General features: G+C 35.8%; 4 protein-coding genes across 30 annotated transcripts in view; all 4 read right to left on the reverse strand.

The window, feature by feature from the left end:
- Positions 1–2,366, reverse strand: part of LOC103150163 (probable G-protein coupled receptor 21) — a 2,493-nt gene extending 127 nt beyond the window's left edge. The window contains exons 1-2 of the mRNA XM_007569654.1: positions 2,217–2,366; positions 13–350 (exon numbers count right to left, since the gene is read on the reverse strand). Coding sequence (XP_007569716.1) covers positions 13–350; positions 2,217–2,366 — 488 coding nt within the window. The remainder of the gene's footprint in view (positions 1–12; positions 351–2,216) is intronic.
- Positions 1–27,976, reverse strand: part of matn4 (matrilin 4) — a 60,798-nt gene that overhangs the window by 11,597 nt on the left and 21,225 nt on the right. For 8 of the 27 annotated variants that reach the window (XM_016680485.1, XM_007569640.2, XM_016680486.1 and 5 more), the window contains 7 exons: positions 26,942–27,064; positions 25,773–25,870; positions 25,351–25,482; positions 25,058–25,241; positions 23,728–23,880; positions 23,087–23,191; positions 21,662–22,882 (listed from right to left, as the gene is read on the reverse strand). The exons of the other annotated variants lie outside the window; for them this stretch is intronic. In XM_016680485.1, the coding sequence (XP_016535971.1) occupies positions 22,824–22,882; positions 23,087–23,191; positions 23,728–23,880; positions 25,058–25,241; positions 25,351–25,482; positions 25,773–25,870; positions 26,942–27,064 (854 nt within the window). In that variant the 3' untranslated portion in view covers positions 21,662–22,823. Of the gene's footprint in view, positions 1–21,661; positions 22,883–23,086; positions 23,192–23,727; positions 23,881–25,057; positions 25,242–25,350; positions 25,483–25,772; positions 25,871–26,941; positions 27,065–27,976 lie in introns of those variants that run through there. 27 annotated transcript variants of the gene reach the window in all.
- Positions 4,794–9,421, reverse strand: LOC103150164 (olfactory receptor 52A1-like). The gene is made up of 3 exons (XM_016680453.1): positions 9,239–9,421; positions 7,906–8,630; positions 4,794–5,166 (listed from the first exon to the last, which is right to left on the reverse strand). Exons 1-3 carry the CDS (start codon positions 9,419–9,421, stop codon positions 4,794–4,796), a joined length of 1,281 nt encoding a protein of 426 aa, XP_016535939.1.
- On the reverse strand, positions 10,242–16,196 carry LOC103150165 (uncharacterized). Its single transcript, XM_007569656.2, has 4 exons — positions 16,047–16,196; positions 14,758–15,494; positions 11,805–11,955; positions 10,242–11,035 (listed from the first exon to the last, which is right to left on the reverse strand). Exons 1-4 carry the CDS (start codon positions 16,194–16,196, stop codon positions 10,271–10,273), a joined length of 1,803 nt encoding a protein of 600 aa, XP_007569718.1. The 3' UTR covers positions 10,242–10,270.

Below are 27,976 nucleotides of genomic sequence, written 5' to 3' on the forward strand. Positions count from 1 at the left end.
TAGTCCTGTGACTCCGTAGCCAAAGTCATGAAGAGATCAGGGAGAACAGACACCAAGCTGGTGGCCCAGATTAAAAGAATCAGCAGCCGTGTTTTTTTAACTGTGCAGATCTGAGCGTGACGGAGGGGCATCCAGATGGCGATGTAGCACTCCACTGCCATGCAGGCCAGGTTCAGCGGGGTGTTTTCAGTAGTGAAGATAGCAATCAGTATAAAGAAGTAACAAACAGTCATCGGCATCCAGAAGAAGATGTAGCTAATGATGAAAAGTGCGACAGTCAGCGTTACTTGGATCATGTCATTGATCACCAAGTGAACAAACAGGATGTACCGGGGATTTGTGTTGAAGATCTAAAGAAAGACAAAACAGAGCACATGTTTTAGCAGTGACAATGATAGAAGTAAAAAAAAAAAAGAAAAACATATGTGGAATGATGGACCAAATAAGATATTAGGTTTGATGTAACCAGCCACTTGTTCTACGCTTTGATTCCTTCAGAGGGTTTAGGTTCTCAAGTATTAAGAAACAATTGTTTTCTGGAGGAGAAGACTTTGTTGGAGTTTTAAATTTTACGCAATTGCCAATATTAGACCATGATATGTGTAATGCCCCAGTTTGACGCTACGAAGCTTAACAGAATTTGCGTACACTCTAAGGAACTATCCCCCACATTGAAGAGTGAAGTGCCAATCCGAAAGAGGCACCTGTTATGTTAGTTCAATATGGAAGCCTGGCCAACACAGACTGAACGGCTTTGTTCACTTCCTCAGCTGTCAGCAATAACAGGCAGACTATAATAATAAATGCGAGGAATCAAAGTCAATCAGAGAAAGTCCAGACTGAGCTCTGAAGCAAGATTATAATCGAACTGAATTTCTCAGGAAGGCAATGCAGGCAAGGTTTTATGCAATATATTGGAATATTTATTGATAAATAGTGTGGCATTGTTAATTTTAATTAAAACTAAAACATTACTGGTTCACTAATAAAAAATAAAGGGATCGACATTGGTTTTAAAAAATTATTTGTATTTAAAATTCTCAGATGTCAGAAATACTTATCTCGCTGTGTGCATGCAGTAATTGCATCTTTGCTGCATGTAGGTAAAAATTAACTTTCTAGGTCTGGAGATAAAAAAATGTTCTGTTGTTTTAAAAGGTTACATGATTTTATACAAACTATTGTTAGCTTTTGTGTTATAATTCTAACTTTTATTTGCTGTATTTCTTCAACTTATGCCTAAATTGCTCATTTCCTCTTTTGTTTCATTTTCTTTGCTTCATTTTAGGAGTAGTATTACTTAAAATCTACTTTTTTGAGGTTTACATCATGTTATGTTATTTCCTAATCAAAAACATACCTGGAATGTTGTCTTATTTTTTTTTCATGCATATATGAGAAATCCCTTAATTTTCCTTGGCAGCCATTAAGCTGTGCAAAGCGCTTGGGTGGACCAAACGCCGCCTTTTCCAGTTTTCCACTTACTCAGCCCAAAAAAGCACCACTACCCTACAATTCCCTCACTTAGCTCCTTCAGACTAGCGAGTGGCAAGTAGCAAACACTTTGTGGAATTGTGCATCTGCTAAGCTCATTATACAAGCTAAGTTAAAAGGTTAGTAAAGGGCAGATGTGATGACTTCCTGAAAGCAGAGTTTGATAAAGGAGTTTTTAAAGAGACAGAGGCCCAATTTTAAGGCATTAAAACACAAAGTCAAATTTCTTAAGTTATGTTTGATATGTGGCAATTTTATAACAACCAAAGGAAATGACTTCATTTTGCAATAAATCGGCACTACGTCCCTGCAAAATATGTAATAATTACTAAAATAGTGTTCACATAAGCTTGTTATTAATCATTATGTATCTCAGGATGGAATGATCTGTATTGCAAGCCACAATTTCCTAATTTGTACATATAAAAACCATGTCCTTATTCTTCCATGTCAGATTTATGTTCTACTTTGTGTTGTTCTGTCACATAAAATCACAACAAAATACATTGACGTTTGTGGCTATAATATTAGAAAATGTGAACAAATAAAATTGGTGAGTACTTTGTAACACAATACATTTCATTGTCTTCTGCTTCAATTTTAATGTAAAAATCCTGGCCAAATCAGGATGACTAGCAGAAAATCTTAACACTAAAATTTGTTTTCCATTTGATTCTTCAATCAGTCATACAATAAATGTATGACTCATTACAATGTCTGACCTGGTGTTTAGAGAAGGTATAAATGAGTCCTGCATTGATGTAGTTGATGAAGATACTGAGGGCCACAACAATGAGGTTCTTAATCAAAGCCTTGGAGAAAGAATCTCCATATTGTATAGCCACTGTCACATTGGCAGCAGACACATTCATTTCTTTAGATCTGTAAAAGAGGAAAGTAGAAAGAGATACACAGAATTACTGTAACTTTATCAAATTTTATTTACATAGCACATTTACAAAAGTGACCAAAGTGCTTTAATAATTACAACTTCATAAATATAAAATAAAATATAACCAAGTTTGATGAAAAATGTGATGACAAAATTGGCAGTAAAATACTAATAAATTCACAATACAAATAAAATCCAAGACATGCGTAATTTGAGTTGCAGCAATTTCCCAAACACTACATACAAACACATACACACTGCTTACATACATAGGAAGTACATCAGTACATGTGTACTGATGTACTTCCTTTTTTAACTGCAGTTGAAGCCCAGTGAAAATAAATATGTTTTCAGTCTCAACTTTCACTGCCACAGTGAAAGCTCAGTCATCTCTAGTCTTTAACCTAACTTTAGGGACAGACAACAAAAGCTGGTTGGCTGATCTCTGGGCTCTGGGTGAGACGTAGGTGAAAAGTTGTGTTTAAACTACAAACACTTAAAACAATAAATAAAAGCTTAAATTTAACCTGAAAGACAACATGGAGCCAGTGAAGGGTGCATAAAATAGGGATAATAGATTCATGCCTCCTTCTTTAGAATGACTGCTATGCTTCTCATGTTCATAATAGATAGGTATCTAAATATTCTATTCTCTATAAATCATAAGATTACTCAAGGATTTTGGATGCTTAGAATATTTTATGTTGTATTTTTGCACAGACATCAGTACCACAAATGAGGCTGTTCTTTGTTTCTGCAGTTTTATAGTTAATTGTTCAGTTTCTGCCATGTTGTAAATCACATCACGTTTGTATCCAGACCACACTTGAAGCCTTATTTTTCTACACATCAGTGATTTTTTAAGAAATATGCAATTGTTTAGGTCACTGTATAACCTTCATTAAAAGATTTAACAATCACAAGACCTTGTTAAAGTTGTGCAATGTCTGATACCAAAGTAACAACTCATTAAGTCTTTCACTCAACATTTTACTGACATTACTGTGAAATGAATATTTACATATTGAGCCTGTCATGTACGACAAAAGGTAAATTTCAGTGTGAACTCTTAAGCTCAGAATCATTAAACTATAATACATTATAAGTTGCATTATATTATAATATGAGTTAAAGAAGAGGAAGAAAAACACATTAAATCCAGAAACACACTTAAGTAGAATTTTGCAGTTTGCAACCATTGTGTGAAACAAAAACAGACATTTACAGCAGACAGTAAAAGTTGCAGATGTATTTAATATCAAATAGAATCACTAACCTCAAGTTCAGGATCCCCACATTGGATTTTTTTTTTCTTTCTTCACTTGTTCCTCACTTAGGACGGACACAATATATTAAGTAAAGATAAAATATATTAAGTAATTCATTTAGCTCTTAAAGGTTTACTGTTGTTGTTTCCCTCCTCTTTAACTATTTGTTTGCAGTTGTTTTAATGCCAAATTTTCATACGGGATCTACTTGACAGATTCAAATAAGACTAAAACTGACATTTCACTCTTTATATAGTTTGGACAGCATCAGTCTAAGGGCTCATGGGTGTGGCCGTGCATACGTAGAAATTAGCAATCCACTTGGATTGCTGTTGTGTTGGACCAGTGCCACAGCTAACAGTTGGAGGAAACCAGCCCTCAAGGCCTGGATTTCAACACCCCTTTGTCAGTGTTTCATTAGTAAGACTTATAAGTTAATGTTTACAAGTTAATTGAAAATAAACTCTGAAATAATGTTTTGCCATTATTGTCCTGGACTGTCCATAACAAACACCATGTTCATTATGGTGTCCATATGTGCTCTTAACACCAGGACACCCTAGGCAGCAGTTCATTGATCAACTTTGTTGTAGACTCATCGAATCTGTGGCCACATGTCTTGGTCACTCAGGTAAAAAGAGGTACAGAGCTGTCCACTGACCACTACCTGGTAGTGAGTTGACTCCAGTAATGGGATAGGATGCCAGGTCAGACCTAGCAGGCCCAAACATTTTCTGAGGGTCTGCTGGGAACGTTTGGCAGAGTCTCCCGTGACATGGAGCTTTAACTCTCACCTCCGGGAGAACTTTGAACACATCCTGGGGAAGGTGGGGAGACATTGAATCTGAGTGGATCATGTTCTGTGGTTCCATTGTCGAGGCAGCTTATTGGAACTGTGACCACAAGGTTGTTGGTGCCTGTCATAGAGGCAACCCTCAAACCCACAGGTGCACACCTTCGGCAAGGGATGGTGTCAGATTGAAATGGAGTCCTATTGGGCCTTTTTGGCCTGTGGGGCTCCAGAAGCAGCTGATGGGTACAGGCAGTCGGAGCGGCCGGCAGCTCAGGTGGTTACTGAGGCAAAAACTCAAATGTGGGAGAAGTTTGGATAGGCCATGGAGAAAGACTTTCACATAGCTTCAAGGCGATTTTGGTCCATCATCCAGCATCTCAGGAAAGGGAAGCATTACAGCACGAACACTGTTAGTGGGGATGGTGTGCTGCTGACCATGTCTTTGGACATTATGGGCTGGTGGACAGAATACTTTGAAGACGTCCTCAATCCCACCAACATACCTTCCATTGAAGTTGGGTTCTCCAATCTCTGGTGATGAGGTTACTAAGGTGGATAAAGAGCTCCTCTGTGGCAAGGCCCCAGGGGTGGATGGGATTCGCCCAGAGTTCCTCAAGGCTCTGAATGTTGTAGGGTTGTGCTGGTTGATGAGACTCTGCAATATTCCGTGGACATCAGGGGCAGTTCCCCTGGATTGGCAGAAGGGGGTGGTGGTTCCCCTGTTCAAAAAGGGGTACTGTAGAGTAAGCCACAGAGGTCACACTCTTAACCCTCCCTGGTAAGGTATATTCAGAGGTCCTGGAGAGAAAGGTCCATCGTATAGTCAAACCTTGGATTCAGAAAGAGCAGTGTGGGTTTTCCTCCGGGTTGTGTAACACTGGACCAGCTCTACACCCTCAGCAGCATCCTGGAGGGTGTATGGAAGTTCATCCAACCAGTCTATATGTGCTTTATGGACTTGCAGAAGGTGTTCAACCCTTGGGGGGATCTGTGGGATTGCTCCAGGAGTATGGAGCAACCCATAAGGGTACAGGGCCCTTTGATATGTCCCTGTACAGCCGGTGTCAGAGCCTGGTTTGCATTGCTAGCAGTAAGCCGGGCTCTTTTTCAGTGACAGTTGCCATGGCTGCCCTTTTCACCGATTCTGTCCATTACCTTTGTGGACAGAATTTCTAGGCACAGTAAAGGTGTTGAGGGGATCCATTTTGGTGTCCTTAGGATCTCATTTTTGCTTTTTGCAGATGATGTGCCCCTACTGGTTTCATCAGGTTGTGATCTACAGTTTTCACTGGAGCGGTTCGCAGTCGAGTGTGAAGTGGCCGAGATGAGGATCAGTGCCTCCAAGTCCAAGGCCATGGTCTTGAGCCAGAAAAGGGTAGAGTGACTTCTCTGGGATGGGGAGGATATCCTGCCTCAAGTGGAGGAGTTAAAGTATCTCAGGATCTTGTTCACAAATGAGGAAAAAATGTAGCGGGCGATCGACAGGTGGATTGGTGCAGCGTCTGCAGTGAAGCGGATGCTGTTCCAGTCCGTCGTGTTGAAGAGAGAGCTGAGTCTAAAAGCGAAGCTCTCAATTTACCAGTCAATCTACGTTCCTACCCTCATTCATTGTCATGAGCTTTGGATCATGACCGAAAGAATGAGGTCATGGATACAAGCGAAAACTGAAATGAGTTTTCTCTATGTCTGGGCTTTCCCATAGAGATAGGGTGAGAAGCTCAGTCATCTGGGAAAACTCAGAGTAGGGCCACTGTTCCTTCACATTGAGAGGCTCCAGTTAAGATGACTTGGGTATCTAGATGAACGCCTCCTGGACGTCTCCCTGATGTTCTGGACACATCCCACCGGGACACCTGACTCAGAGGATGACCCAGGACATGCCGGAGGGACTATATTTCTCGATTGGCGTGGAAAAGCCTTGGGATTCCCCTAGAGGAGCTGGCCCAAGTGGGTGGTGTAAGGGAAGTCTGGACCTCCCTACTTAGGCTAATACCCCCGTGATCCCACTCCGGATAAGCGGAAGAAAATGGATGGAAGAACGGATGGACAAAATAATTTTTTGAAAAAAGATAATTAAACAACAAAGTTTTTTAAGAAACATATTTATAAGATTGAATACAAGTGATATATAATGCCGGACTGGAAAAAAAATCAAAAGTACATACCCTACTAATGTTTCTGTGGATTTATTTTACACAGTAAATGTCCTTTTAGGTGCTTTCTGAACGTTTTGTCTCGTAGACCATAGATAACTGAACTAATAAATCTTGGTAATATTTGGAACAATAAATAACAAGCAAAAAGGGTGTCAAAATAATAATCACGAAACCATTGCCACACCATATCTTTTACAAGGTGTTCTGCATATGTTGCCATACACAACAGAAGCTGAAACCCATGGAGAACGATTGTGTTCCTCGCCTTTTTAGCATCTTTACTTGNGGTCCTACTGCCATCTGCAGAAATGCACCCCTCCCTTTTTGCTGTACAAATAAGCTTGACTTAAACTCAAGCCATGGCGGTGTTTAAAAATCTCAGTGGATCAATTCTGAAATAAAACCAGCCTATCTGGCACCAGCAACCATCCCTCCTTTAAAGTTATTTAAACTCTTCTTTATCTAGATGCTCAGTTTGAAACTCAGCCAAGTAGAGTTTGTCTGTCATAACGTGTGATTGCAAAAGAAGACAAACACAGAACACGTTGTAATAGAAATGAAGTGTTTTAATAAAATAAGAAAAACTACAGATAAATGCAGGAGACATGGAACTCAGGTAGACAATGGACAGAGAAATGGAAAGATCCAGTGACGAAAAAGAAAAATCCAGGGGCTAATGCTGCATTACGGTTACCATGGAAACACATCAATGATTTAAAAGCCAGATTATTGGCATGACTGTTCAGACTGCAGATGCTTTGACAACTTTTGGATATATAATATAGGGAAATGGGATGAGGGTAAAAAAATGGAAGTAGGTTGCGTTCAACTGTTTTGTTAAAATAGCATTAAATGCAGAAACAAATAAGAAGGAATAAACTTATATGGCAAGATCTGATATGGAAAAAGATTAACTATAAGAGTCAAAAGCAGTTGAGCAATAATAGAGGATTCCAAACATAAATAACAGTCAAAACTCAAACACTCAAGGTTCATGACATTATCATGTCTAGTTGTATACAACACAGTTTACTTTGTCTAGTTGGCAGATTCGTCATTTGTGTTAACGAACAATTTAACAAGTTAATTAAGTTTGCTGAGATTGACCTTAATAAATGCTGCATGAAAATGACGTGTTAACTTGCACTTTGTTATATTCATGTTTAACTACTGACTCACTACCCATTTTCACGCAGGCTTTGTTGAAAAAGCTCAGTGTATTTCACAAGACTTTTGGATCGCTGTTAGGTTTGTACCCTTATTGCTTTTACTTGCAAACATATAAAATACTTCTTAAAGTACATTCTGAAAGTTTTGTCTCGTATCCCATAAACAACGGGACTTAGACAGCGAGGAATGATCTGGATTAATATAAAAATAGTATGCTGTATGGGAATTCTCTGCCCAGGAAACAAGTATATAAGGAGCTGCTTCAGTAAAGTTTGCATATACAGCGTCATGCACATCAACATCTGAAAACCATGAAGCAGAATAGTGTTTCTTGCTTTTTTAGCATCAGAATTTGCAGCTTTTGCCACAAACAAAACTCTGAAATAAGTGTAGAACAGAATGAGACAAACAACCACCAGAAAAAATATATGGGACGCATCTCTCTTATTTTTACTGACGCTGCTTCTGAACACTCTGTCCCTGTCACAGAAAACTCTCGTTTTCAAAAAATGCAGCTCTTCAGTAATGAAAAGAATAAAGATATCAGGCAGAATAGTAAGCAAGCTTATCACCCACATAATGCCAATGGCAATGTAGGTTTTCTTAACTGTACATATGTTTCCATGGCGGAGGGGGATGCAGACGGAGATGTAACATTCTGCTGCCATGCAGGCCAGATTCACCGGAGTGTTTCTGGTGGTGAGAATAGCCGGCAGGAGGATGAACATGCACAGGGAGACATAGATGGTGAAGTAGGAATTGGCAAAGAGGTAGAGGGAAATGCTGAGTATCAACTGGAGTGTTTTGTTTAGCACCAAGTGGATGAAAAGGATGTAGCGAGGGTTGAACCTGAAGATCTGTGAAGTGCATGAGTCCAGAGTTAAATGACAAGGTGAGAGAAAACAATGAAAAACACTTCTGTGTTGTAACATTTCAGTTTGGATTTAAAACTTAACAAAAAAAAAGATATTTTGCTATTCCAATAATTCAGAAACCTAAACATTACACAATACATTAAACATCACACTGTAGTTTGTTTAAATTAAACAACTGCACTGTCAAGTATCATAAAATATGGAAAAGATTGTGCACAAACTCTCTCTACTCGTCACCATGTCAGTTTAACAGTGTCAACAATAATCACGTTTTATAGACCTATGCTGAGCATGGAAATATAGGGAAAACATTATGCAATAATTGAAATAAAGAAAAGTTAAGGATCATTTTTATTATGCTAGATCCAATCTGTAACATAAAAGAGACGTGTGGGTTAGAAAAAAAGATGATGAAATTGAGCACATAAAACTAGTGCTCAATTAGTTTTATGAAAGTTTTGTCTCGTATCCCATAAACAACGGGACTTAGACAGCCTAACTACCTACTAGTTAGGTAGTCTTTCTACCTAACTATTGAGAAACAAAAAAAAGGCACAACACTAACACACATTATAAAAGAAAATACACACTTGATGTTTGTTGAATATGTGAATCATTAGCGTATTAATGGAGCAGGTGATGATGCCGAGTAAAATAACAACCAGATTGCATATAACAGCAGTCAAAGAAAGCATGCCCAGATTAACTCCAGGTCCGGTCAGGTTGCCCTCAGTAACTGTGAAATTTGTGCCAGGAGCTGATGAAGAAGACATCTGATAAAACATAAAATTACAAAAGGCATAGTTTAACTTATGATAAAAAATACATATAAATGCATAAATCAAGTTTTAAGTTCCAGAAAGACAGATGGAAATCCTCTTGATTAAAAATACAGACCTTGAAAGAGGCGTGTTGAGAGTAATCTGTGTTGATGTGGGTGTTCTCTATGTAATATTTATCAGGGTACTAGCCTGAGTATTTATTTGTGAATCTCATTTAATACAGACACACCTATACATCAGAAGTGACCAATGATGAAGGACTTAGTTTTCTAACTCTAACAGATCTTTCAGTGTAAACTGGAAATAAGTTAACAAAAAGCAATATTGGAAAAGATCATTTTAATATGACTAAGGTACTTATGATTACAAATTACTTTTTAAATAGTCATGATTATAGAGCTTATACTACATTATGCATTTCTCCCCCCAATACTTATCAGAATTTCAAAAAGAATCAATATTTTACATAGATTGTTTTTGGTCTTTAGTTGGTTAATAAAACAATGGTTTATAAGTCATCTTCATAACTTCCACAAAAAGTTGCTTTGGCTCTATTGTTATCTTTAAGGTTGACAATATCCCACTTTGGTTGTTTTTAAAAGTGGCTATGTGAATAAATCTGCCGTTTGCATCATGTTTAAATGAGGCTAAAAATGGAAGAATTTACTTGGGTCCTGCTGTTACTAAAAAGTACAGTTTCATAATATATTGTTTTCGTACACATCAAATTGTTGAGAACAGGGAATTTAACAAGGTTTTTAAAGAAACATTTTAATAAGATTCAATAGAGTTGATATACAATGAATGAATACAAAAATTAAAAGTACATGCCCCACTGTGTTACTGTGGGCTTATCTTACACAGAAAATATCCTTTCAGGTGCTTTCTGAACGTTTTGTCTCGCACACCATAGATAATTGAACTAATAAATCTTGGTAATATTTGGAACAATAAATAACAAGCAAACAGAGCATCTAAATAATAATCACGAAACCATTGCCACACCATATTTTTTACAAGGTGTTCTGCATATGTTGCCATACACAACAGAAGCTGAAACCCATGGAGAACGATTGTGTTCCTCGCCTTTTTAGCATCTTTACTTGCTGTTCTTGCTGTGAACATTATGCGGAAATAGATGAAAAAGATAATGCACCAAACTAAAACCAAATATACAATGTAGGTAATATTTCTCCTCTCTATTATTCTGGGATTTTTAAAAACAAGTTCCCTGACGCAAAACACGCGTAATTTAAAATAGTCCTGTGACTCCGTAGCCAAAGTCATGAAGAGATCAGGGAGAACAGACACCAAGCTGGTGGCCCAGATTAAAAAAATCAGCAGCCGTGTTTTCTTAACTGTGCAGATCTGAGCGTGACGGAGGGGCATCCAGATGGCGATGTAGCACTCCACTGCCATGCAGGCCAGGTTCAGCGGGGTGTTTTCAGTAGTGAAGATAGCAATCAGTATAAAGAAGCAACAAACAGTCATAGGAAGGTAGAATAAGTAGCTAGTGACGAAAAGTGCAACACTCAGTGTTACTTGAATCAAGTCATTGATCACCAAGTGAACAAACAGGATGTACCGGGGATTTGTGTTGAAGATCTAAAGAAAGACAAGAAAAGCACTTGTATTAGTAGTGACACTTATAGAAGTCAAAGGTAATGTATAATTTTGAGTAATGGACTAAATAAATAATGGTACAGGTACAGCTTAGTTCACATGGAAGCTGGTCAGAAATTGTGGTAAGATGGATGATGCTACACAGAGGGATAAACCTGTTGCAGGGTTCAAAACACATGAAACCTAAGGTGGAGTTTTTAGGAACGAAAACCCTAAATTTACAGTTAGAACTACAAAGTATTGGTTTAGTTAAAAACATCTCCATGTGTTAGAATGGCCCAGTTAAAGTTTCGATGGAATATAAAATGAGAAACTATGGCAAAACCTGAAAACCAATGTTCACTGCTTACCATCAATCATTATGTATCTGAGGATGGGGTGAACATTATCACAAGCCACACTTATCTGATATTTACATGCAAAAAAATCTGAAAAACCGAGTTTCACTTTCCTTCCACATCACATTTATATGCTACTTTGTGTTGTTGTTTTGTCACAAAAAATCACAACAATATGCAGGTTTCTGGCTGTAACATGTGAAAATATTTTAAAAATCATATCTATGTATACTGTTGCAACACACTGTATTTAATCATCTTCTTCTGCTTCAAAACCTTGACAAAATCACAATGATGAACATAAATGCTAAGCACTACCATAAAACTAGTATTCCATTTGATTCTTCAGTGAATCAAATGAAGAATCATTTGATTAATTGATTAAGGCAGTAAATGTCATTAAAATGTCTGACCTGGTGTTTAGAGAAGGTATAAATGAGTCCTGCATTGATGGAGTTAATGAAAACGCAGAGGCCCACAACAATGAGGTTCTTGAGCAACACCTTGGTGAAGGGAATCTCTATCACTGTCACATTGGCAGCAGACACATTCATTTCTTTAGGTCTGTAAAGAGAAAAGAAAAAGACACTACATTTTTTATAGAGAACTTCTTTTAAATCAAAAGTGGTTTTCTTTTCCTCCTGTTCATAATAGCTATGGTTTGCAGAACATCTAAAACCTATTTAGATGTCTAAGTGTAATTAAACACTATGAATGCTTGCAAACCCATACTGGTGTTTTGTTATTGTTTTGCACAGAAATCAGTATCAGTGTGTTGAGACCTGTCTGTCTGTCTGCAGTGTTGTTGTTAACTGTTCAGTTTATTGAATCACATCACATTTGTATCCAGACCGCATTCGAAACCTTATTTTTCTGCACATCAGAGAATCTTAAAGAAACAATACCCTGTCCTTTTTACTGTAAACCCTTCTTTAATAAATGTATGTAACAATCACAAGTCCTTCTTAAGAGTTGTGCACAGCCAACATTACTGCCTTTTATTAACACATTCCAAAGTAATAATTTAAATCTTTCTCTTGCCATCTTAGTTGTAATACATTAATAAATCTTTACACATTTAGCCTGTCAGGTAAGGGAAAAAAAGTCAATTTCAGGTTGAACTCTTAAGTTCAGAATTGCTAAACTTATGACACAAAAATACATTATAAGTTGGGAAAAGAGGAATCAAACAGACCAAATCTATCAACACATTTAAGTAGAACTGTACAGTTTCTGTAATGAAGTATCAGTGTAACTGTGAGAAATATTTCAACAAAAACAGACTATTACAGCAAAAGATAAACATTGTAAATGTCCTTATGATAAAATAGAAGCACCAACCTCAGTTCAAGATCACCACATCTTCCAGCAAATATTTTTTCTGTACTTGTTCTTCATTCAGAAAGGCTAAAATGTATTAAAGAATCCCATTCAACTCATAAAGGCCGACTGTTACTTTTTCCATCATTTGTAATTATTTTTTGCTGTTATTTTAATGACAAATCTTCATACAAGATCAACTTTGACAGATTCAAATAAGACTAATACTGATGTTCCATTCTTTATATAGTTTGGATGTCTTCAGTCTAAGGGTTCATGGGTGTGCCTGTGCATACGTAGAAATTAGCAATCCTCTGGATGCTGCATGTGTACAGAGGATGTCCAGGTTTTACAGAACGAAACTTTCAGACTCACAAAACTTACTATAGATAGCCTAATTCTGTAATTGATTGGACATCAGGACACTTAAAAAATCACTAATACTTGACCAATTGCTTGAGAAGACATAAACAATTCTTGCTTGTACAAACAAAATAAAGTTGGTTTTGGTTCTTTGCAAAGATAATTATTCTCTTTTTGCCGAGAAATGTCTTTTACATAGCATCCCTATCAAACAATTTGTAAAACAATTTGTGTTTTACAAATTGTTACATTTATTGAGGTCTGTAGTGCAAGTAGTGAACATCATGGATTATTTGTAACTTCCCTGATTAGATTGATACTGTCAGGATCTTGGGTTGCTTTGGGTTCATTGTCTTGCAGGTGGCAGTAGGACCACAGTAGGACCATGTGATTAAAAAACAAACTTTTTAATCACATGAAATTTACTATTCTTGAGTAAGTTAGTCTCCATTGTAAACTGGTTGTATTAAAGCACAGCATGAGTAAGTCAAACTTTTACTGGTAGTCCTGGCTGTACCAGGAGGCAGAGAGGCAGAGAAGCTTGAATTTTGAATTTTTGAATTGGATTTTCCCACAGATTATCTGTGTCATGTTATACTGTCATGACATAGTGACATTTTTAACAAATATGTGAAAAACATATCTTTATAAAAGTTACTACTACCACTGCAGTTTTATTCTTAGAAATATGGTGACCTTATTAATACCTGCACTAGACTCAACATGACATGTTTACATATTGTGATAAACTTATAGCTTAACATTCCGATGTGTTTAAAAGGATCATGACATTATTTTTAGGTATTGATTATTGGGCAGTTTAAACTATTGCACGTCACAATGACGTGTTTACTCAAAGAAAAAGAAATAAATAAGAGACAACACAAAACCATATTCATTTTTGTAACCAAAATGCCCAGAAATTCACTTTGAAAATATGGACAAACATTTAAAACTGATCTCTTTCAAATGTTCGTTTATCAAGTTGTAAAATGTTGACTTTCAAAAACTCATTTTCATCTTTTTAAGACCAACAAAGGGAAAGGAAACCCGCCCTCAAGTATTCTTTTTAGGTATTGCGTTTTTTTATTTATTTTTTTTTTTTTTGATCAAAACTTTATTGAACAGAAGTAGATCTCAGTCGAGCAAAACAGAGGTGGCGTCAACAGGCACTTCATGCTGTCCTGTTGAAGGAAATTACTGCATACATAGTTCGTTTAAGATTGCATTTCCGGTAGGATATTGTAAAGGTATTATTTTGTAACTTTCTTTTTGTTCAATATGTTGTCCATTACTTCACAATAAAACGAGTCCTTTGGTTATACAAACGACCTGCGACTTGCGAGGTTCTCCAAGATGGCGTCCATGTATTTTCATTAAATATATACAGTCGCAATTATAAAAGTGCATATTATGCTGCAGCTCATATCCATATTTAAATTGTCTGGTTTTTCTAGTTTTCAGATTCACCCTTTTGAATGTCATTAAACCTGCTGATAACGTTCTCAAGAGTTGTGACATTTGCTACCATTTGACAATGCAACACATTGTCTTAGAAAAGTTGACAGTGTTTTAGTAAGTTATTTTGAGATTTAATACAGGTCACACGAAAAGACTGAAAAAAAACTTGAGATATATATACCTTATTAATATCACTGTGGGCTCACCTTACATAGTAAATACCTTTTTAGGTGCTTCCTGAAGGTTTTGTCCCTTATGCCATAGATAATTGAACTAATAGATCTTGGTAGTATTTGGAAAATTATATAACAAACAAACAGAGAATCTGAGTAATACTTAGGAAGCCATTGCAACACAGCCTGTTTCACCAGGTGTTCTGCATACGTTGCCATGCACAAAAGAAGCTGAAGCCCGTGAAGGAGGACTGTGTTCCTCGCCTTTTTAGCATGTCTACTTGCTGTTCTTGCCGTAAATAGTATGCGGAAATAAATGAAAAAAATAATGCACCAAACGAGAACCAGATATACAATATATGTAATATTCCTTCTCTCTATGATTCTGGGACTTCGAAAAGCAGTTTCCCTAAGGCAAAACACTTGTGTATTAAAATAGTCCAGTGGCTCCGTGGCCAAGGTAATGAAGAGATCAGGGAGAACAGACACCAAGCTGGTGATCCAGATTAAGGAAATCAGCAGCCTCGTTCTCTTGATCGTGCAGATCTGAGCGTGGCGGAGGGGGATGCAGATGGCGATGTAGCACTCCACTGCCATGCAGGCCAGGTTCAGCGGGGTGTTTTCAGTAGTGAAGAGGGCAATCAGTATTAAGATGCAACAGACAAATACATGGATCTTGTAGAGGATGTAGCTAATGATGAACAGTGCAACAGTCAGCGTTACTTGGATCATGTCATTGATCACCAAGTGAACAAACAGGATGTACCGGGGATTTGTGTTGAAGATCTGGAGAAAAACAACAAAAACAGTAAAACAGCACATTATTGTAGCGGTGTGTATAGCAGTCAAGAATTTACATTTTATGTCAAATGATGGACCAAATAATTATGAGGTCTTATGCAATACTGTTGGGAACTGACAGAAAATGACAGAAATTTTATGTTGCATGTGTTGCATGACAACTATTAATTTTACACTATAAAAATCTGTCCTTTGTGGAAAAGAGGCCCATTGTTTAAAAAACCTGCAGTGAGAGATGGCTTTTCTAATAAATTACTGATCCTAAATGCTAAGAACTTTAAACACTATGCATCATTTTCCTTCCACATCACTTTTCTGTGCTACTTTGTATTGGTCTGTCAAATTAAATCACAGCCAACTTTAGTATGGCTTTAGCATGAAAAACATGTAAAATTGAAATATGTGAATACTTTTGGAAGATACTGCATTTAATATTCTGCTTCAATTTAAATGTAAAACCTTACCATTAGTTTTCTATTCAATATAATTCTGAAATAACTGTATCCTGAAGGCAGTAAATATGATTAAAATAATGACCTGGTTTCCGCAGAACGTATGAATGAGTCCTGCATTGATGTAGTTGATGGAAATGCTAAGAACCACAACAATAACATTCTTAATCACAGCCTTGGTGAAGGAATCCCGGTTATCTGGAACTCCTGTCACATTAGCAATGGATATATTCATCTTTTCCAGCCTGTAAAGAGAAAAGAAGAAAGTGTTTCATCTTTTACAGAGATCCAATATCAAAAGTTTTTTTTTTGTTTTTTTTTTCTGGTTTTCATAATAGTTGATGGTTGAACTCTAAACCCTATAAAGGTGCATAACTTTGTTTAAGCACTTCTGACACTTACAAACCCAAACTTGCTTTTGCTCAGAAGTTAAGTTTTGGCATTTTGTACATCATGTTGTAAAATTGCTTAGATTTGGAACCACATTGAAACTTTCTGCCCATCAATGAATCTTTAGAAAATGTTATGGTGTCTCTTTTAACATGCTCTCCTTCTTAAAGGAATGATATAACAACAATCACAGGCTCTTCTTAGAGTTTTACAATCCAGCACTCCTGCTTTCTTTTAACACCAAATGAAAATAATTGTTGCATAAAAAACCTTTTTCAACTGTCATGTAAAGTAAATAATCAATTTCAACGTTTAGGCTGTCAATCATTAAAAGCATAACATTACAAAAAACGTAATGAGTTGGGAAAAGAGGAGCCTAACTCCATAAATTAATTCACACCTCTAAGCAAAATCTGGGTAATTGCACTAAATATCTATACAAATAATATACTTTTTCATGAAGATGTAAATGCAGGACATTTTCAAGAGGTAAAATAGAAGCACTAACCTTGAACTCAAGATCACCACATCAGCAATTTTGTTTTGTTGTTGTTTTGTTTTGGTTTGGTTTTTGGCTAGATTTTTTTTTTTACCTGTTTCTTATTCAGGAAGGTTAAAATGTGCTAAAGACATCCAGTTCAACTCAGTCAGCTTGCTTTTATTGTGTGTGAAGATTATGTTTTCCTTTGTTTTAATGCCAAAGTCTACAGGATCTTTGTCAGATTAAAACAACACTAATACTGACATTCTATTCTTTATATAGTTTGGATGGCATCAGTCTAAGGGTTCATTGGTGTGCCTGTGCATACGTACAAATTAGCAGCCCTTGTGATACTGTGTGTGTGTACATGTATGTGTGTGTGTGTGTGTGTGTGTGTATGCATATTTGACTGGATGAAATCTCCAAACATACAAAACCATCTATTATCTAAATCTTTTACTGATCTGTCACTGACACAGTTAAAAAAAATCACAAATACTTGTTCAGTTGCTAGATATGATAGAAAGAAGAAAAAACGAAGACTTTATTTCAAAGCTTCGTACTTCTGTTCTCAGTTCTGTACATCATCCAATTTGGTCAACATGTCAGATCTGTTGTAACATTTTTTTTTTCCCAGATGCCTGCTTTAGAATATAAATTCTGATCATTTTAGGAAATATGCTTACATAGTTACATTATTGTACATAGCTACAATAATGTTTGTTATCTTTCAAGAAAACTAAATAAATTGAATTGTAAAAAGAAGTTGTTAGGGGTTTTGAACATGCTAATAGTGCTTTTTTCATGGGTTACCTTTGCCATTAGTGTTTCTAATGGTTAGTTTTGGATTTTAAGTAAGGACACAGTATATAACATTTCATTAACGATAAGGCTTAAGACTTCAAAGAGAGTTTTAACCTTAGCTCTCTTTGAATGTGCAACAACAGTTTTATGAAAAAGAAACATGGTTTAGATTTTTGTTTGCATTTAGTGAATCTATTCATTCTAATTGTAGGCCCTGCAAGTTTAACTTTTTTCTGTTATGATTCATAAGTTAAAACTTCTTTTGAAAACTTGCAATGCTGCTGCACTCACTTCTACTGGCAATACAACTGGGACATCCTGACATTTCCAGTAATCCTCAGAGTTCAAAAGACAAGTCGTGCTGCAGGATGAGCAAACAAGCATCTCCATAACTCTCTTTAGACTCCAGCTGTAAAGGTCAGGCACAGAGGGGTGGGTTGTTATTTGGGATTCAGTGCCTTATCCACAATAAAACCACCAAGGGGATTTACTAAATGAGCCTTTTGAGAGAGGTTGTTGTGAATGCTATTAAAGAATCAGCAAAGGAAACATTAAGGTGATTATTTATTTGAAATCCCAATTAGGAACAAAGTTCAACATGTTTGATAGCAATCATATGCATAAGGTTAACAAGATTTGGAAGATTGTTTTCAAACAAATCCCCTCCACACAGAGTTTTTAATCAAATCCACCAGGACAGCAGCTTTGTTGCTTACTTTGCAAACTACTTTTCACTTTGTTTAGTTTATTATGAAGTTAAGTTGTCCTGTAACTGGTGGGCTGCCAATTCAAACCCTCTGTCTCAGTCACTTTTCCACTGGGTGCCATTCGGTTGTCTATAGTCAGTGTGTCTCTACACTCGGTTGAGAAGTTCTGCAAATGTACCAAATTTCAAACTTCTATGATAAAGTTAGACATTGTGACTTTCAAATGTAAGAACTCTTTTGAATTCTTAAATGTATTGCACAACTGTCACTTATGCAAAAATGTTTAGGCCTCAAAAAAAAAAAAAGAAACAATTTCAGTGAAGGGTAATAAACATTCAAATTGTGATTGACCTTTGCACAGCTTCCCTCCCCACAGGTTTCATTTAAATCTAAAAAACAAAAAACCTGACCGTATTCAGGCTAACGCTACAGTTTCTATTGATGTTCTGATCAGCATTTTTACTTTGATACATATGGGCGCCACAAGACCCATTTCTCTACTTGGCTGTGACACCATGAATAACCAGAAGACGATGAAGCGTCTAAAAGTGAAGTTTTTGTTAAATGTGCCTCTGAGGTGTAGTAGTGGAGAAGGATTTTATTCCAAACAAGCCCATTTTCCAAACCATTGTAGCACTTGGCTAAGTGTTTTGCTAAAAGTGTCTAAATTGGTGCATAAAATGGTTCATAATTGTTCAATTGTAAAGTTCCAGTATTTTTGTCGGATGTATCTGTAGTTCTGCAGTCACACCAGTAGGTGGCAGTAGTATCACACAGAATCGTCAACCAGTTGTGCGTAGAACAAGGGACACACCTAAAAGTTGCAGGACTGTGGCCCACAAAGACTGTACAGACCATTGCTATGAAATATAATTTAATCACTTTAAATAACACCTCATCTTACTTTCTAACACCTACTTCTTACTTTATGCATCTAAATTAATTTATTATGCAACTATTTTTCCTCAGGATTAGTAACCAATATTTCTCAAAAATATTTACTTCTGTTAGAAATCACATGGTGGATATATAATACCCTGACACTCTGCATACGCTAGACAGACTCCACAGATTATTTAAAAAAAAACAACTAGAGACAATTTTATTCAGACAGACCTTTGATTACTGTTGTTTTTACTTTTTGTTTTGACTTTGTGAAGCACTCTGTGATATGTCTGTGAAAGGTTTTATAAAAATAAGATATTACTTTACGACTTGTTTTATATACATTATAGAATTGTTTGAAATACATTTATTTGATAAAGAAAAGTTTATTAAGAAATTTAAGTTCAACACAGGTTATATATACACAAGACTGAATAACTAAATTAGAAGTATAGGTTTCACTGAGAGTTTTACACATTGTACACAGTAAATACGTTTTTATGTGCTTCCAAAAAGTTTGAACCCTTATGTCATAAATAACTGAACTAATGAATCTTGGTAGTATTTGGAAAATTATATAACAAACAATTCATCAGAACAATTTCAACACAGCCTGTATCGCCAGGGGTGTTGCGTATGTGTCAGGAGGCCTGTTTGTGCGTCTCAACAATAGCATTTAGCTACCTTGACATTAACTGAGGTTTGATATATCCCTTCCTGAGTTTGGTAATTTAAACATTTCCCAATTAAACCTCAGGATAACTTTGTTAGATTATTTTCTCCTGTGAAGATTTATTTGTTTTCCCTCACTTTTTCAATAAAATGATTGATTCACATAGATAGGGAGAGATTAAGAAATTGTGAGATTAATGGCCAATTCCTTCTCTAACATCATTATTTGTCAGGTTATACTGAATGGTTAATTTTCATTTTGGTCACAACTTTTGGAGTACAAAGTTCCAGGCCCATAGATATGTGCTGTAATGTTCAAGTACAAGCATTATCAGAGTCTGGCCCTCATTACAGGCAGTTTGTTGGCCTTGTTTCCAGTGAAAATTGGACTCACCGCAAGTTCCCCATTGTCACTGAATATTTTCAGAAACTGAATCTAAAGGTGCAACCAAGGTGATGAGGGGATTCATTTTTGTAAATATAACCATCTTTGATTGTAACAAAACTGTGTTTGAAAAAAGTCTTAGATACGGCTTAGAGTTTACATTTAGTGGATTTAGGTCATGTATTTTGTTATGATTCATAAATGCAAACTTCTCTTTCAAACTTGCAAAGTTATTGCACTTACTTCCTTTTTGCAATACAGTAGGGATATCCTAACATTTCGAGTAATCCTCAGAGTTCAAAAGTCAAGTGATGCTCCAGGACAAGCAAACAACCATGTTGGTAATCCTCTTTGGACTCCAGCTGTAAAGGTCACACACAGAGGGGTGGGTTGTTATTTGGGATTCAATGCATTATCCACCATACAACCACAAGGGGCTCTATTAAATAAGTCTTCTGAGAGAGGTTGTTGTGAATGCTATTAAAGAATCAGTAAGAAAACATTAGACTGATTAGTTGAAATGTCTGTTCCAATTACATAAAACAAAGTGCAGATGATTAAGGTTAATGATGTTAGAAAGATTCTTTTCAAACTAATTCACTGCACACAAGGCCTTTAATCAAATCCATTAGGAGAGCAACTTTATTGCTCACTTGGATAACTGCTTTTCACTTAGTTTAGTTTACTTTTATGAAGTAATCTTTTTTTCTTACTTGTTTATGAAAATATTTTTGATATTCTGTTGGTGCTTTTCCCCCTAAATTTCAAATAAACTCACTGAAAGGAAATTTCTCTATATTGACCAAGAGCATTATGACCTAATAACTTTTCAAATTAAAGATATATATTAGGTAACAACTAGTGTTTTTTTATACTTCTGTTGTGTTTTAAAAAACTTCACACATTTTCTTGAAGTTTCTGGGTGAAATTTAATGGGCAATTTTGATTTTGTTTCTTCCTCCAAACTTCCAGTTTGAACAAAATATACAGATTAGGAGGCCCAACCATTTGGTTTTCTTTACGTCTACTGCCTTGTGACCTAAGGAGATGAACTTTTCTCTTTTTCTTTACTATTGACAATATTTCCTGTTTCTTGTTGTTCCCTTTCCTTATGCTACAAAGATTTCTGGAAAAAACAACAAAAAGAAACTGAAGTTGCTACAAAGATGATTTTTTTGTTGTTATTGTCTTTGGGACTTACTGAGGTCACTTAAAAACATTTGACTAAAATTCAATTTAATTACTGAATAATAAATCCATTTTAGCCAGAATTGTTAACAGCCTACAATTCTCTAAAGTGTGGCCAAAAAACATCTGCATATCTAAAAATAGTAAAAAGTAAGGACCAAAAAAAGAAAATGTAAAACACTCAGCAGCAAAATGTTTAGTCCTTTATTGCCCTCTTTGGTTTGATACAAAGTTTCATTACAAAAATACAAAAGTAGTTATCAGAAAATATACAAAATTATACAGATATTCCAAAATTAAGGGCTATAAATTTATGTTGGTATTATTGGTACAAACCAAAATAATTAAACACCTAAACTAACAAGAAATTTCTATCGATTTAGGATGAAATTTCTAAAATCAAATAATGTAGCTTCTCAAATATATATATATTATATTTCAGAATATTTGATAAATGCTTAAAATTATAAATATTCTTAAAAAATAAAAGCAGTAAGTCCTTCAGCATTGGCAGATTTCTCTATTGAATTAACACCACAGCTTCAGTAAACATTAAGACTCAAAATTTCTTAAATTCCCTTTTATATTAAAACCATTTCTACTTTTTGATGATTTGGTTTGAGAATTTGCTCTGGAGGCAAAACATAAAAAATGTTATGTGACATAAACCAGAGAGTTGATAGAAGTGGCATCAAGAACTCGTGTCCTGCTTTGGTGTCTTTGTGTTTCTGCTGCTGGTTAAAAAAATTAAATTAAAAACTGCAACCTGCCATCAATACATATTTTGTCAAACTGTAAAAAGGGTTCGGTATAAATAGTGCACTGAATGACTGTGACTATAAAGAAACTTGATAATTTAACTGTGAGCTGACGTCTTGTACCTAAAATACATTCATTACATCTAGTTTACAAAAAACAGACACCCTGCTTAGATTGGCGTGCTTGTTAGAAATAAACCAGTAACAAAATGCTGTTTAATAAACAAAGGTATTGATTATGTTCTGTGTAAAAGAACACTGTAAAACAGGGGCAAGTTTTGAGGTTGTATTTTTTTTTTTTTTTTTTTAATACAACATTTTTTACAGCTACATTGTACATTGGTGTTTGGGAATTTTATTCATCTATACCACTTACAGCTACAACAGAAATATTTTTTTCCCCAAACCATAAACTGTAACATATTTCTAACAGAGTTCCTAAGATCTGTGAAGGTGTTGTAAAATCATCAGTTTAATGTGAGAGGTGTCATGCTGTAGATCCCAGTTGGTTAAAGTTTTCCAGGATGAGTCTTTTTCTTCTTTTTCCCTCCGGTTTTCCTGCTGTCCTGTGTGGTCACTCTGTTTGACCACATCACTTCCTGGACAGGAGCTGGTTCTCCAGTTGCTCCAAACGGGCAGCCATAGAAGCTAGTGGATATTTTATTAAGGAGCAACAAATAAAGGAATGCTGCAGCTGCTGCTGTGTTATGGTGATTTGCAAAAGCCTTCATACTCCTTACACTTTTTCACAAATGTTGCTTATTTTTCCATTTGACTGAACGTTTCAAATCATAAATATATATAAAGAGTAACACTTGCATGCTAAAGATCTGTTGAATTATTTTGAAAGGATATGTTTTTGTGTGAACTGATCCAGGCTGTTCATGGTGGCCTGCTGGAACTCCACCAGGTTCTCACAGGCACATGGATCCTTTACTTCAACCTCCCCCTGACTCTCCGCTGCAGACAAAAAATATAAAAATAAAAAATGTTGTTCTCACAAAGTTATTACATTCATTATTCATTTACATTTTTGAGATTTTGAAGTAAAGGTCAACAAGTTTGTCTGTTCAAATTTCAGACTTTATATCAACTTATATATGATTTATGGTGATTTTCTGTTGCCTTATATTTCAATGCAGTTTCCTGAGAAACTGCCATGTTATAAGTTTGCCAGTAGATGGCGACAAACAACAGGGCATCTTTTGTTATTGAGTCACAGTACTTCATCTGATGGGTGAATATTGATTAGTGCATAGTGAAATAAATAAAAGGGTTTTTTTTCCAACTCTTCAATTGATAATATAAAAAGATTTATTGCCTAAATCTAATCAATGAAGAATGTTATGTAAAAAACACATAGAAAAACAGTAAAAACAAGGGAAAATGATTGATTCTTGTTATTTATAATCTTTGCAATTTAAACTTCCTCCTCATGAGGATTTGTTTGTTTAGATCTTTTCCTTGGCCGTTTCTTTCTTTCTTTCTTTTTTTACCTGGGCACACATTAAGTTTGAGGTTGTCTGCGATGGTGTTGATGGCACTGAAATCTGTCGTGTAATAGAAATGTTTTTCCACAGGATCAGAGGCAATCTCACGCAGCTCATCTTCCACAGCTTTGCCCACACCAACAGCATACATGGTGATTCCTGCAGGCATACAGATAAACATTAGCTCAAAATGTATACTAAATGCTTTAAAATGTACAATGAATTTGAAAAATTAACATGAACTCATAACAGGCAGGAATTACATATTATAGAGTTTTTAAATGATTTTTTTCATCAGTAACTTTCAAAAACATAAACTGGGTGCACAAAACTTAATTCATTGAGAATTTTCCCCAGTCAAAATTATATGTACATATATGTGCAAATACATATGTATAGTAAATACACCCCGCCCCCCCTATTTGGTTAAATGTCACATGGCAAACAACATAACCATTAACAAGATTCTGGCAGAATTCAGGCTGGACATTTTAACCCACTTATTACATAAAATGGTGCATTTTATTTATAATAGTTGGCATGCTGACTGTTAAGAATAGCCTAAGCATTTTTTAACAGGGATGAGTCTGCCATTTCAGGAAAGGACCCTGCAGAGGATTAATGTTGGCCTGTCTGTGTGTCGTGCTGCGTGCCTGGAATCAATATCTTGTTGAAAGACCAAACTGTTTCAGAGTTTCAGTCATAGCTGTTGATTTAATACACAGATGTAGAATGTTAAGGTAGCACTTCTTCTGACGATGATGCTACCACTGAAGGCTTTCACAGATTCCCCTGCATTTAAAATATCATCTTCACTTTGAAAACACATCTCTTGTTGTGGATGAATAGCTCCATCTTTGTTCATCTGATTATGAAACCTCTCTCCAGGAGGAATTTGACTTGTACATGTAAATAGCTGCAGTAAAGCTTGAGAGTGTTCACTTTGGAGAAATTGTTTTTTCTTGGTTAGTGCTTTCTCTATCAATGGATAACTTGCTTCTCTGTGGACACTGCTGTTCCAGCAGATTTTAGTTCATGGTTTGGTGGTTCCTGTATGGTCCCCGGTCATCCTAACCAATTTATTTAATTTGACAGTGGATAGTTTGGGTCATGTGGGTAAAACTTGGACACAGTTTGGTTTTCCAAAAGGGCAATGATCCCAAACAAACAATCTAGATAGTTTTAGAGCCGATATAACTGGCTAGCATGTTGCATGATTATCCAACCCTGGAAACAAAGTTTTCAAACTTATTGTTTAAAGTACAAAAATGAGATTAATGACCATGATGAATGTCAACCTTTTATAGATAGAAAAAAAACCCGAACTGGTACTGACCGGCTTCTTTAGCCTTTTTGGCGTATTCGCTGATGTCATCTTGGGATCGCCCGTCTGTGAAAACCAGTCCAATGCGGGGGATGTTGCGACTGGCTGGACGGGCGCCTTCTGCTTCTGAGAAGCTGTACTCCAGCATGTGTTTAAGTGCCAGACCTGTCATTGTTCCTTTTTCCATGTAGTCAACCTAGAAGAATAGATGTTGTAAAGCCATTAAACAATTCTGTTGTGATCATTTTGCCTCCGAGTGAAGCAGATTTTAGCACATAAGGATAATTTCACGTGTTTTATGCTACCTTCATGACTGCAGCTTTGATGTCTTCAGCAGTGTGGTACATGTTGAGTGGGAACTCTGTCCTGACCCGGCTGGAGTACTGAACCAGACCGACTCTGGTACCATGAGCAGACACGTCCAGAGAGTCGACAACCTGAAGGGTGTCAGGAAATAAGCAAGACATCAGCTGCTTCTTCCAGTTTTTATTTATTTTTTTTAGTTTTTATTTATATATCACTCCTAAAATAAAATCCAACTCTACTGTAAAAATATTTTCTTGTCCCGAGGGTGGAAAATACAAATACTAACCTAATATATTTATTACTAAGTTTTCTTTAAGTAAAATCAACATTTACATGATGCATTTGTCACAGTTTTGTGGTCTGTTGATCATGTTGTCAACACTCTGTAATACATCACAAATATGTCAGAAAAAACAACTACCTGATTGACAAACTTTTTGACGAGCTCAAAGTTTTGAGGGCGGACGCTCTTAGAGCCGTCGATCAGAAGCACCAGGTCGATGTTTGCAGACTTGCAAGCTGAAATAAATACAAACAACAGATGGGTTGTGTTTGCTCCATAAAGGAGAGGATGCTGATTCTGTTCTATTTGTCTATCTGTTAAAACATAAGATACAGATCCCTCCAAAAAGACAGTGGTAAGGAAATATTAATCCTGAAGACAAAAACACTACTACAATAGACAACATTTAGCACAGTATTAAAGTATTAAAGCAGTTTGAGCATAAAAACTAACTTAAAAGTGCAGCATTTTTTAAATAATCATTATTTATAGTTATTTGGAACACCTTTCATCATGCTAGAAAACATATTCCCCTTTAAAAAAAGATGACAGCTCCAACATTTAACTACCGTAGATTTTTTATTAATTTATTGAACGCCTTTTTTCAGATTAGAATCCATTTTGGTCTCGTAGTTTAAAAGTGGTCAGGTCCTGACCCTTGTTCTCCTTCCAGAGATAAAAACTTTTAAATATAATCCTCTCAAGCGTTGAGCTATTTTTTATTCAGACAGAGCTGAGCTGTTTTTCACATCAGTGCAGGTTCATCTTCAACATCTCATTTATCTTCATTTCACTTCCAAGAAATCCTACCTCTTCTATTCTTTATTTTCGCCAATAAATGTTGCTCCTATATAATGCCACCAATTCTTTTAAGGGAATTTTGTCGCTATTATCAATATCAATTCATCATAAAAATATATTTCAAAATCAAAACTTAATTTAGATGTCAGCAATGCCTTGGACTCAAGCCCAGCAGCTCCATCACTAAAACATTTTCATGTCATGGTTTTTCACATTTAAAATTAAATTTAAATAAATGTGGAATCTGTTAAAACATCTTTAGTATGTTCTGACAAAATACATCTGATACATTTTTTTTTATTAATACTCTGTATTCATTTATGCTTTTTCTTCATAATGTTTGTAACTAATCAGGTCAGTATCTTATAGTGATACTGACCTGATTTCTTAAGTGTCTTATAATAAATCTCTATAGGTTCACTTTAAGTTCCCAGTGTGTGCCAGGCTGATTTATAAAACACTTTCCATGTCTATCAATCATGTTTTTCTTTAAGGGTTGGACTTACTGCCGCATGTCTTGCCATCATCCTGAAGCAGTTGTCCTTCAGGACAGATACAGTGGTAAGATCCAGGGGTGTTTACACACTGGTAGTCACAGCCGTGCTTCACCGTGTTGCACATGTCCATGTCTAAAAAAGTACAAATTCATTAACAATTACTCAACAAAAAATGCTTAAAGAGACAAAACACATGCAGCATGTCATGCTGTGATATGCTGCTGTGATAAATGATGAGACATTGACAATGAAATGCAAAGGTTATTGCAAATTAAAAAGATTTCTGAGCAATACAAATTTCTAAATTCAAAAATATTTCAACTAATAGTTATTGCAACACCAAATTGATCAAACCAAAGGACAATGTAATTGTTGTACTTTTCTTTCTCCCAGTAACCTTTGACTTGACAACAAACCCGCTGCTTTTGTTGCCCAGTCATTATTAAATTAGACATATTTCATAATAAAACATTGTTTTTCTACCAGTATTTTTTCACAAAGTTGTTTTTATTGCACAAAAGCAAAGCAATGCATTTCCTGCTAGATGATCCTCCTGAGACACATTTCTCCCTCATCTTTTCTGGAAAAGGGCTGCCTCTTTCTCAGTCAGCACTTAATCATCTTATGTTTGGACTTTTATAACCTTACCTTATAAATATTTTTGATTGAATTAAAACCTGGACGTCTGGCAGGTGGAAGAATAACAACAACGCTTGCTGGCAGATTTTTCAGACAGGTGGGAGTTGTGCATAAATGATGTGTGACAACTCAACCTAATCTGGTGTGTTGGACGATGCCTAAACTGAATAATATATTGTATTACTATATTTCCTTGAATCAAAATGTCCTACTTTGATGTAAAGGTTTATAAGCTAACAAATACTGGATGTCCAATTCATCCAGTATTTTGAAGTCACTTCTGGCCATTAAAAGATCACAACAATGACACAAAATGTAATTTTAAGATCAGAGGTTAATACTGAATTTTTACATTCAGTTATATTGCATTTTGCTGACGAGTCTCTTTGTTGATCAACTGTACAC

The sequence above is a fragment of the Poecilia formosa genome, unplaced genomic scaffold, assembly GCF_000485575.1.
Source record: "Poecilia formosa unplaced genomic scaffold, Poecilia_formosa-5.1.2 Scaffold243, whole genome shotgun sequence".
Classification (NCBI taxonomy): domain Eukaryota; kingdom Metazoa; phylum Chordata; class Actinopteri; order Cyprinodontiformes; family Poeciliidae; genus Poecilia; species Poecilia formosa.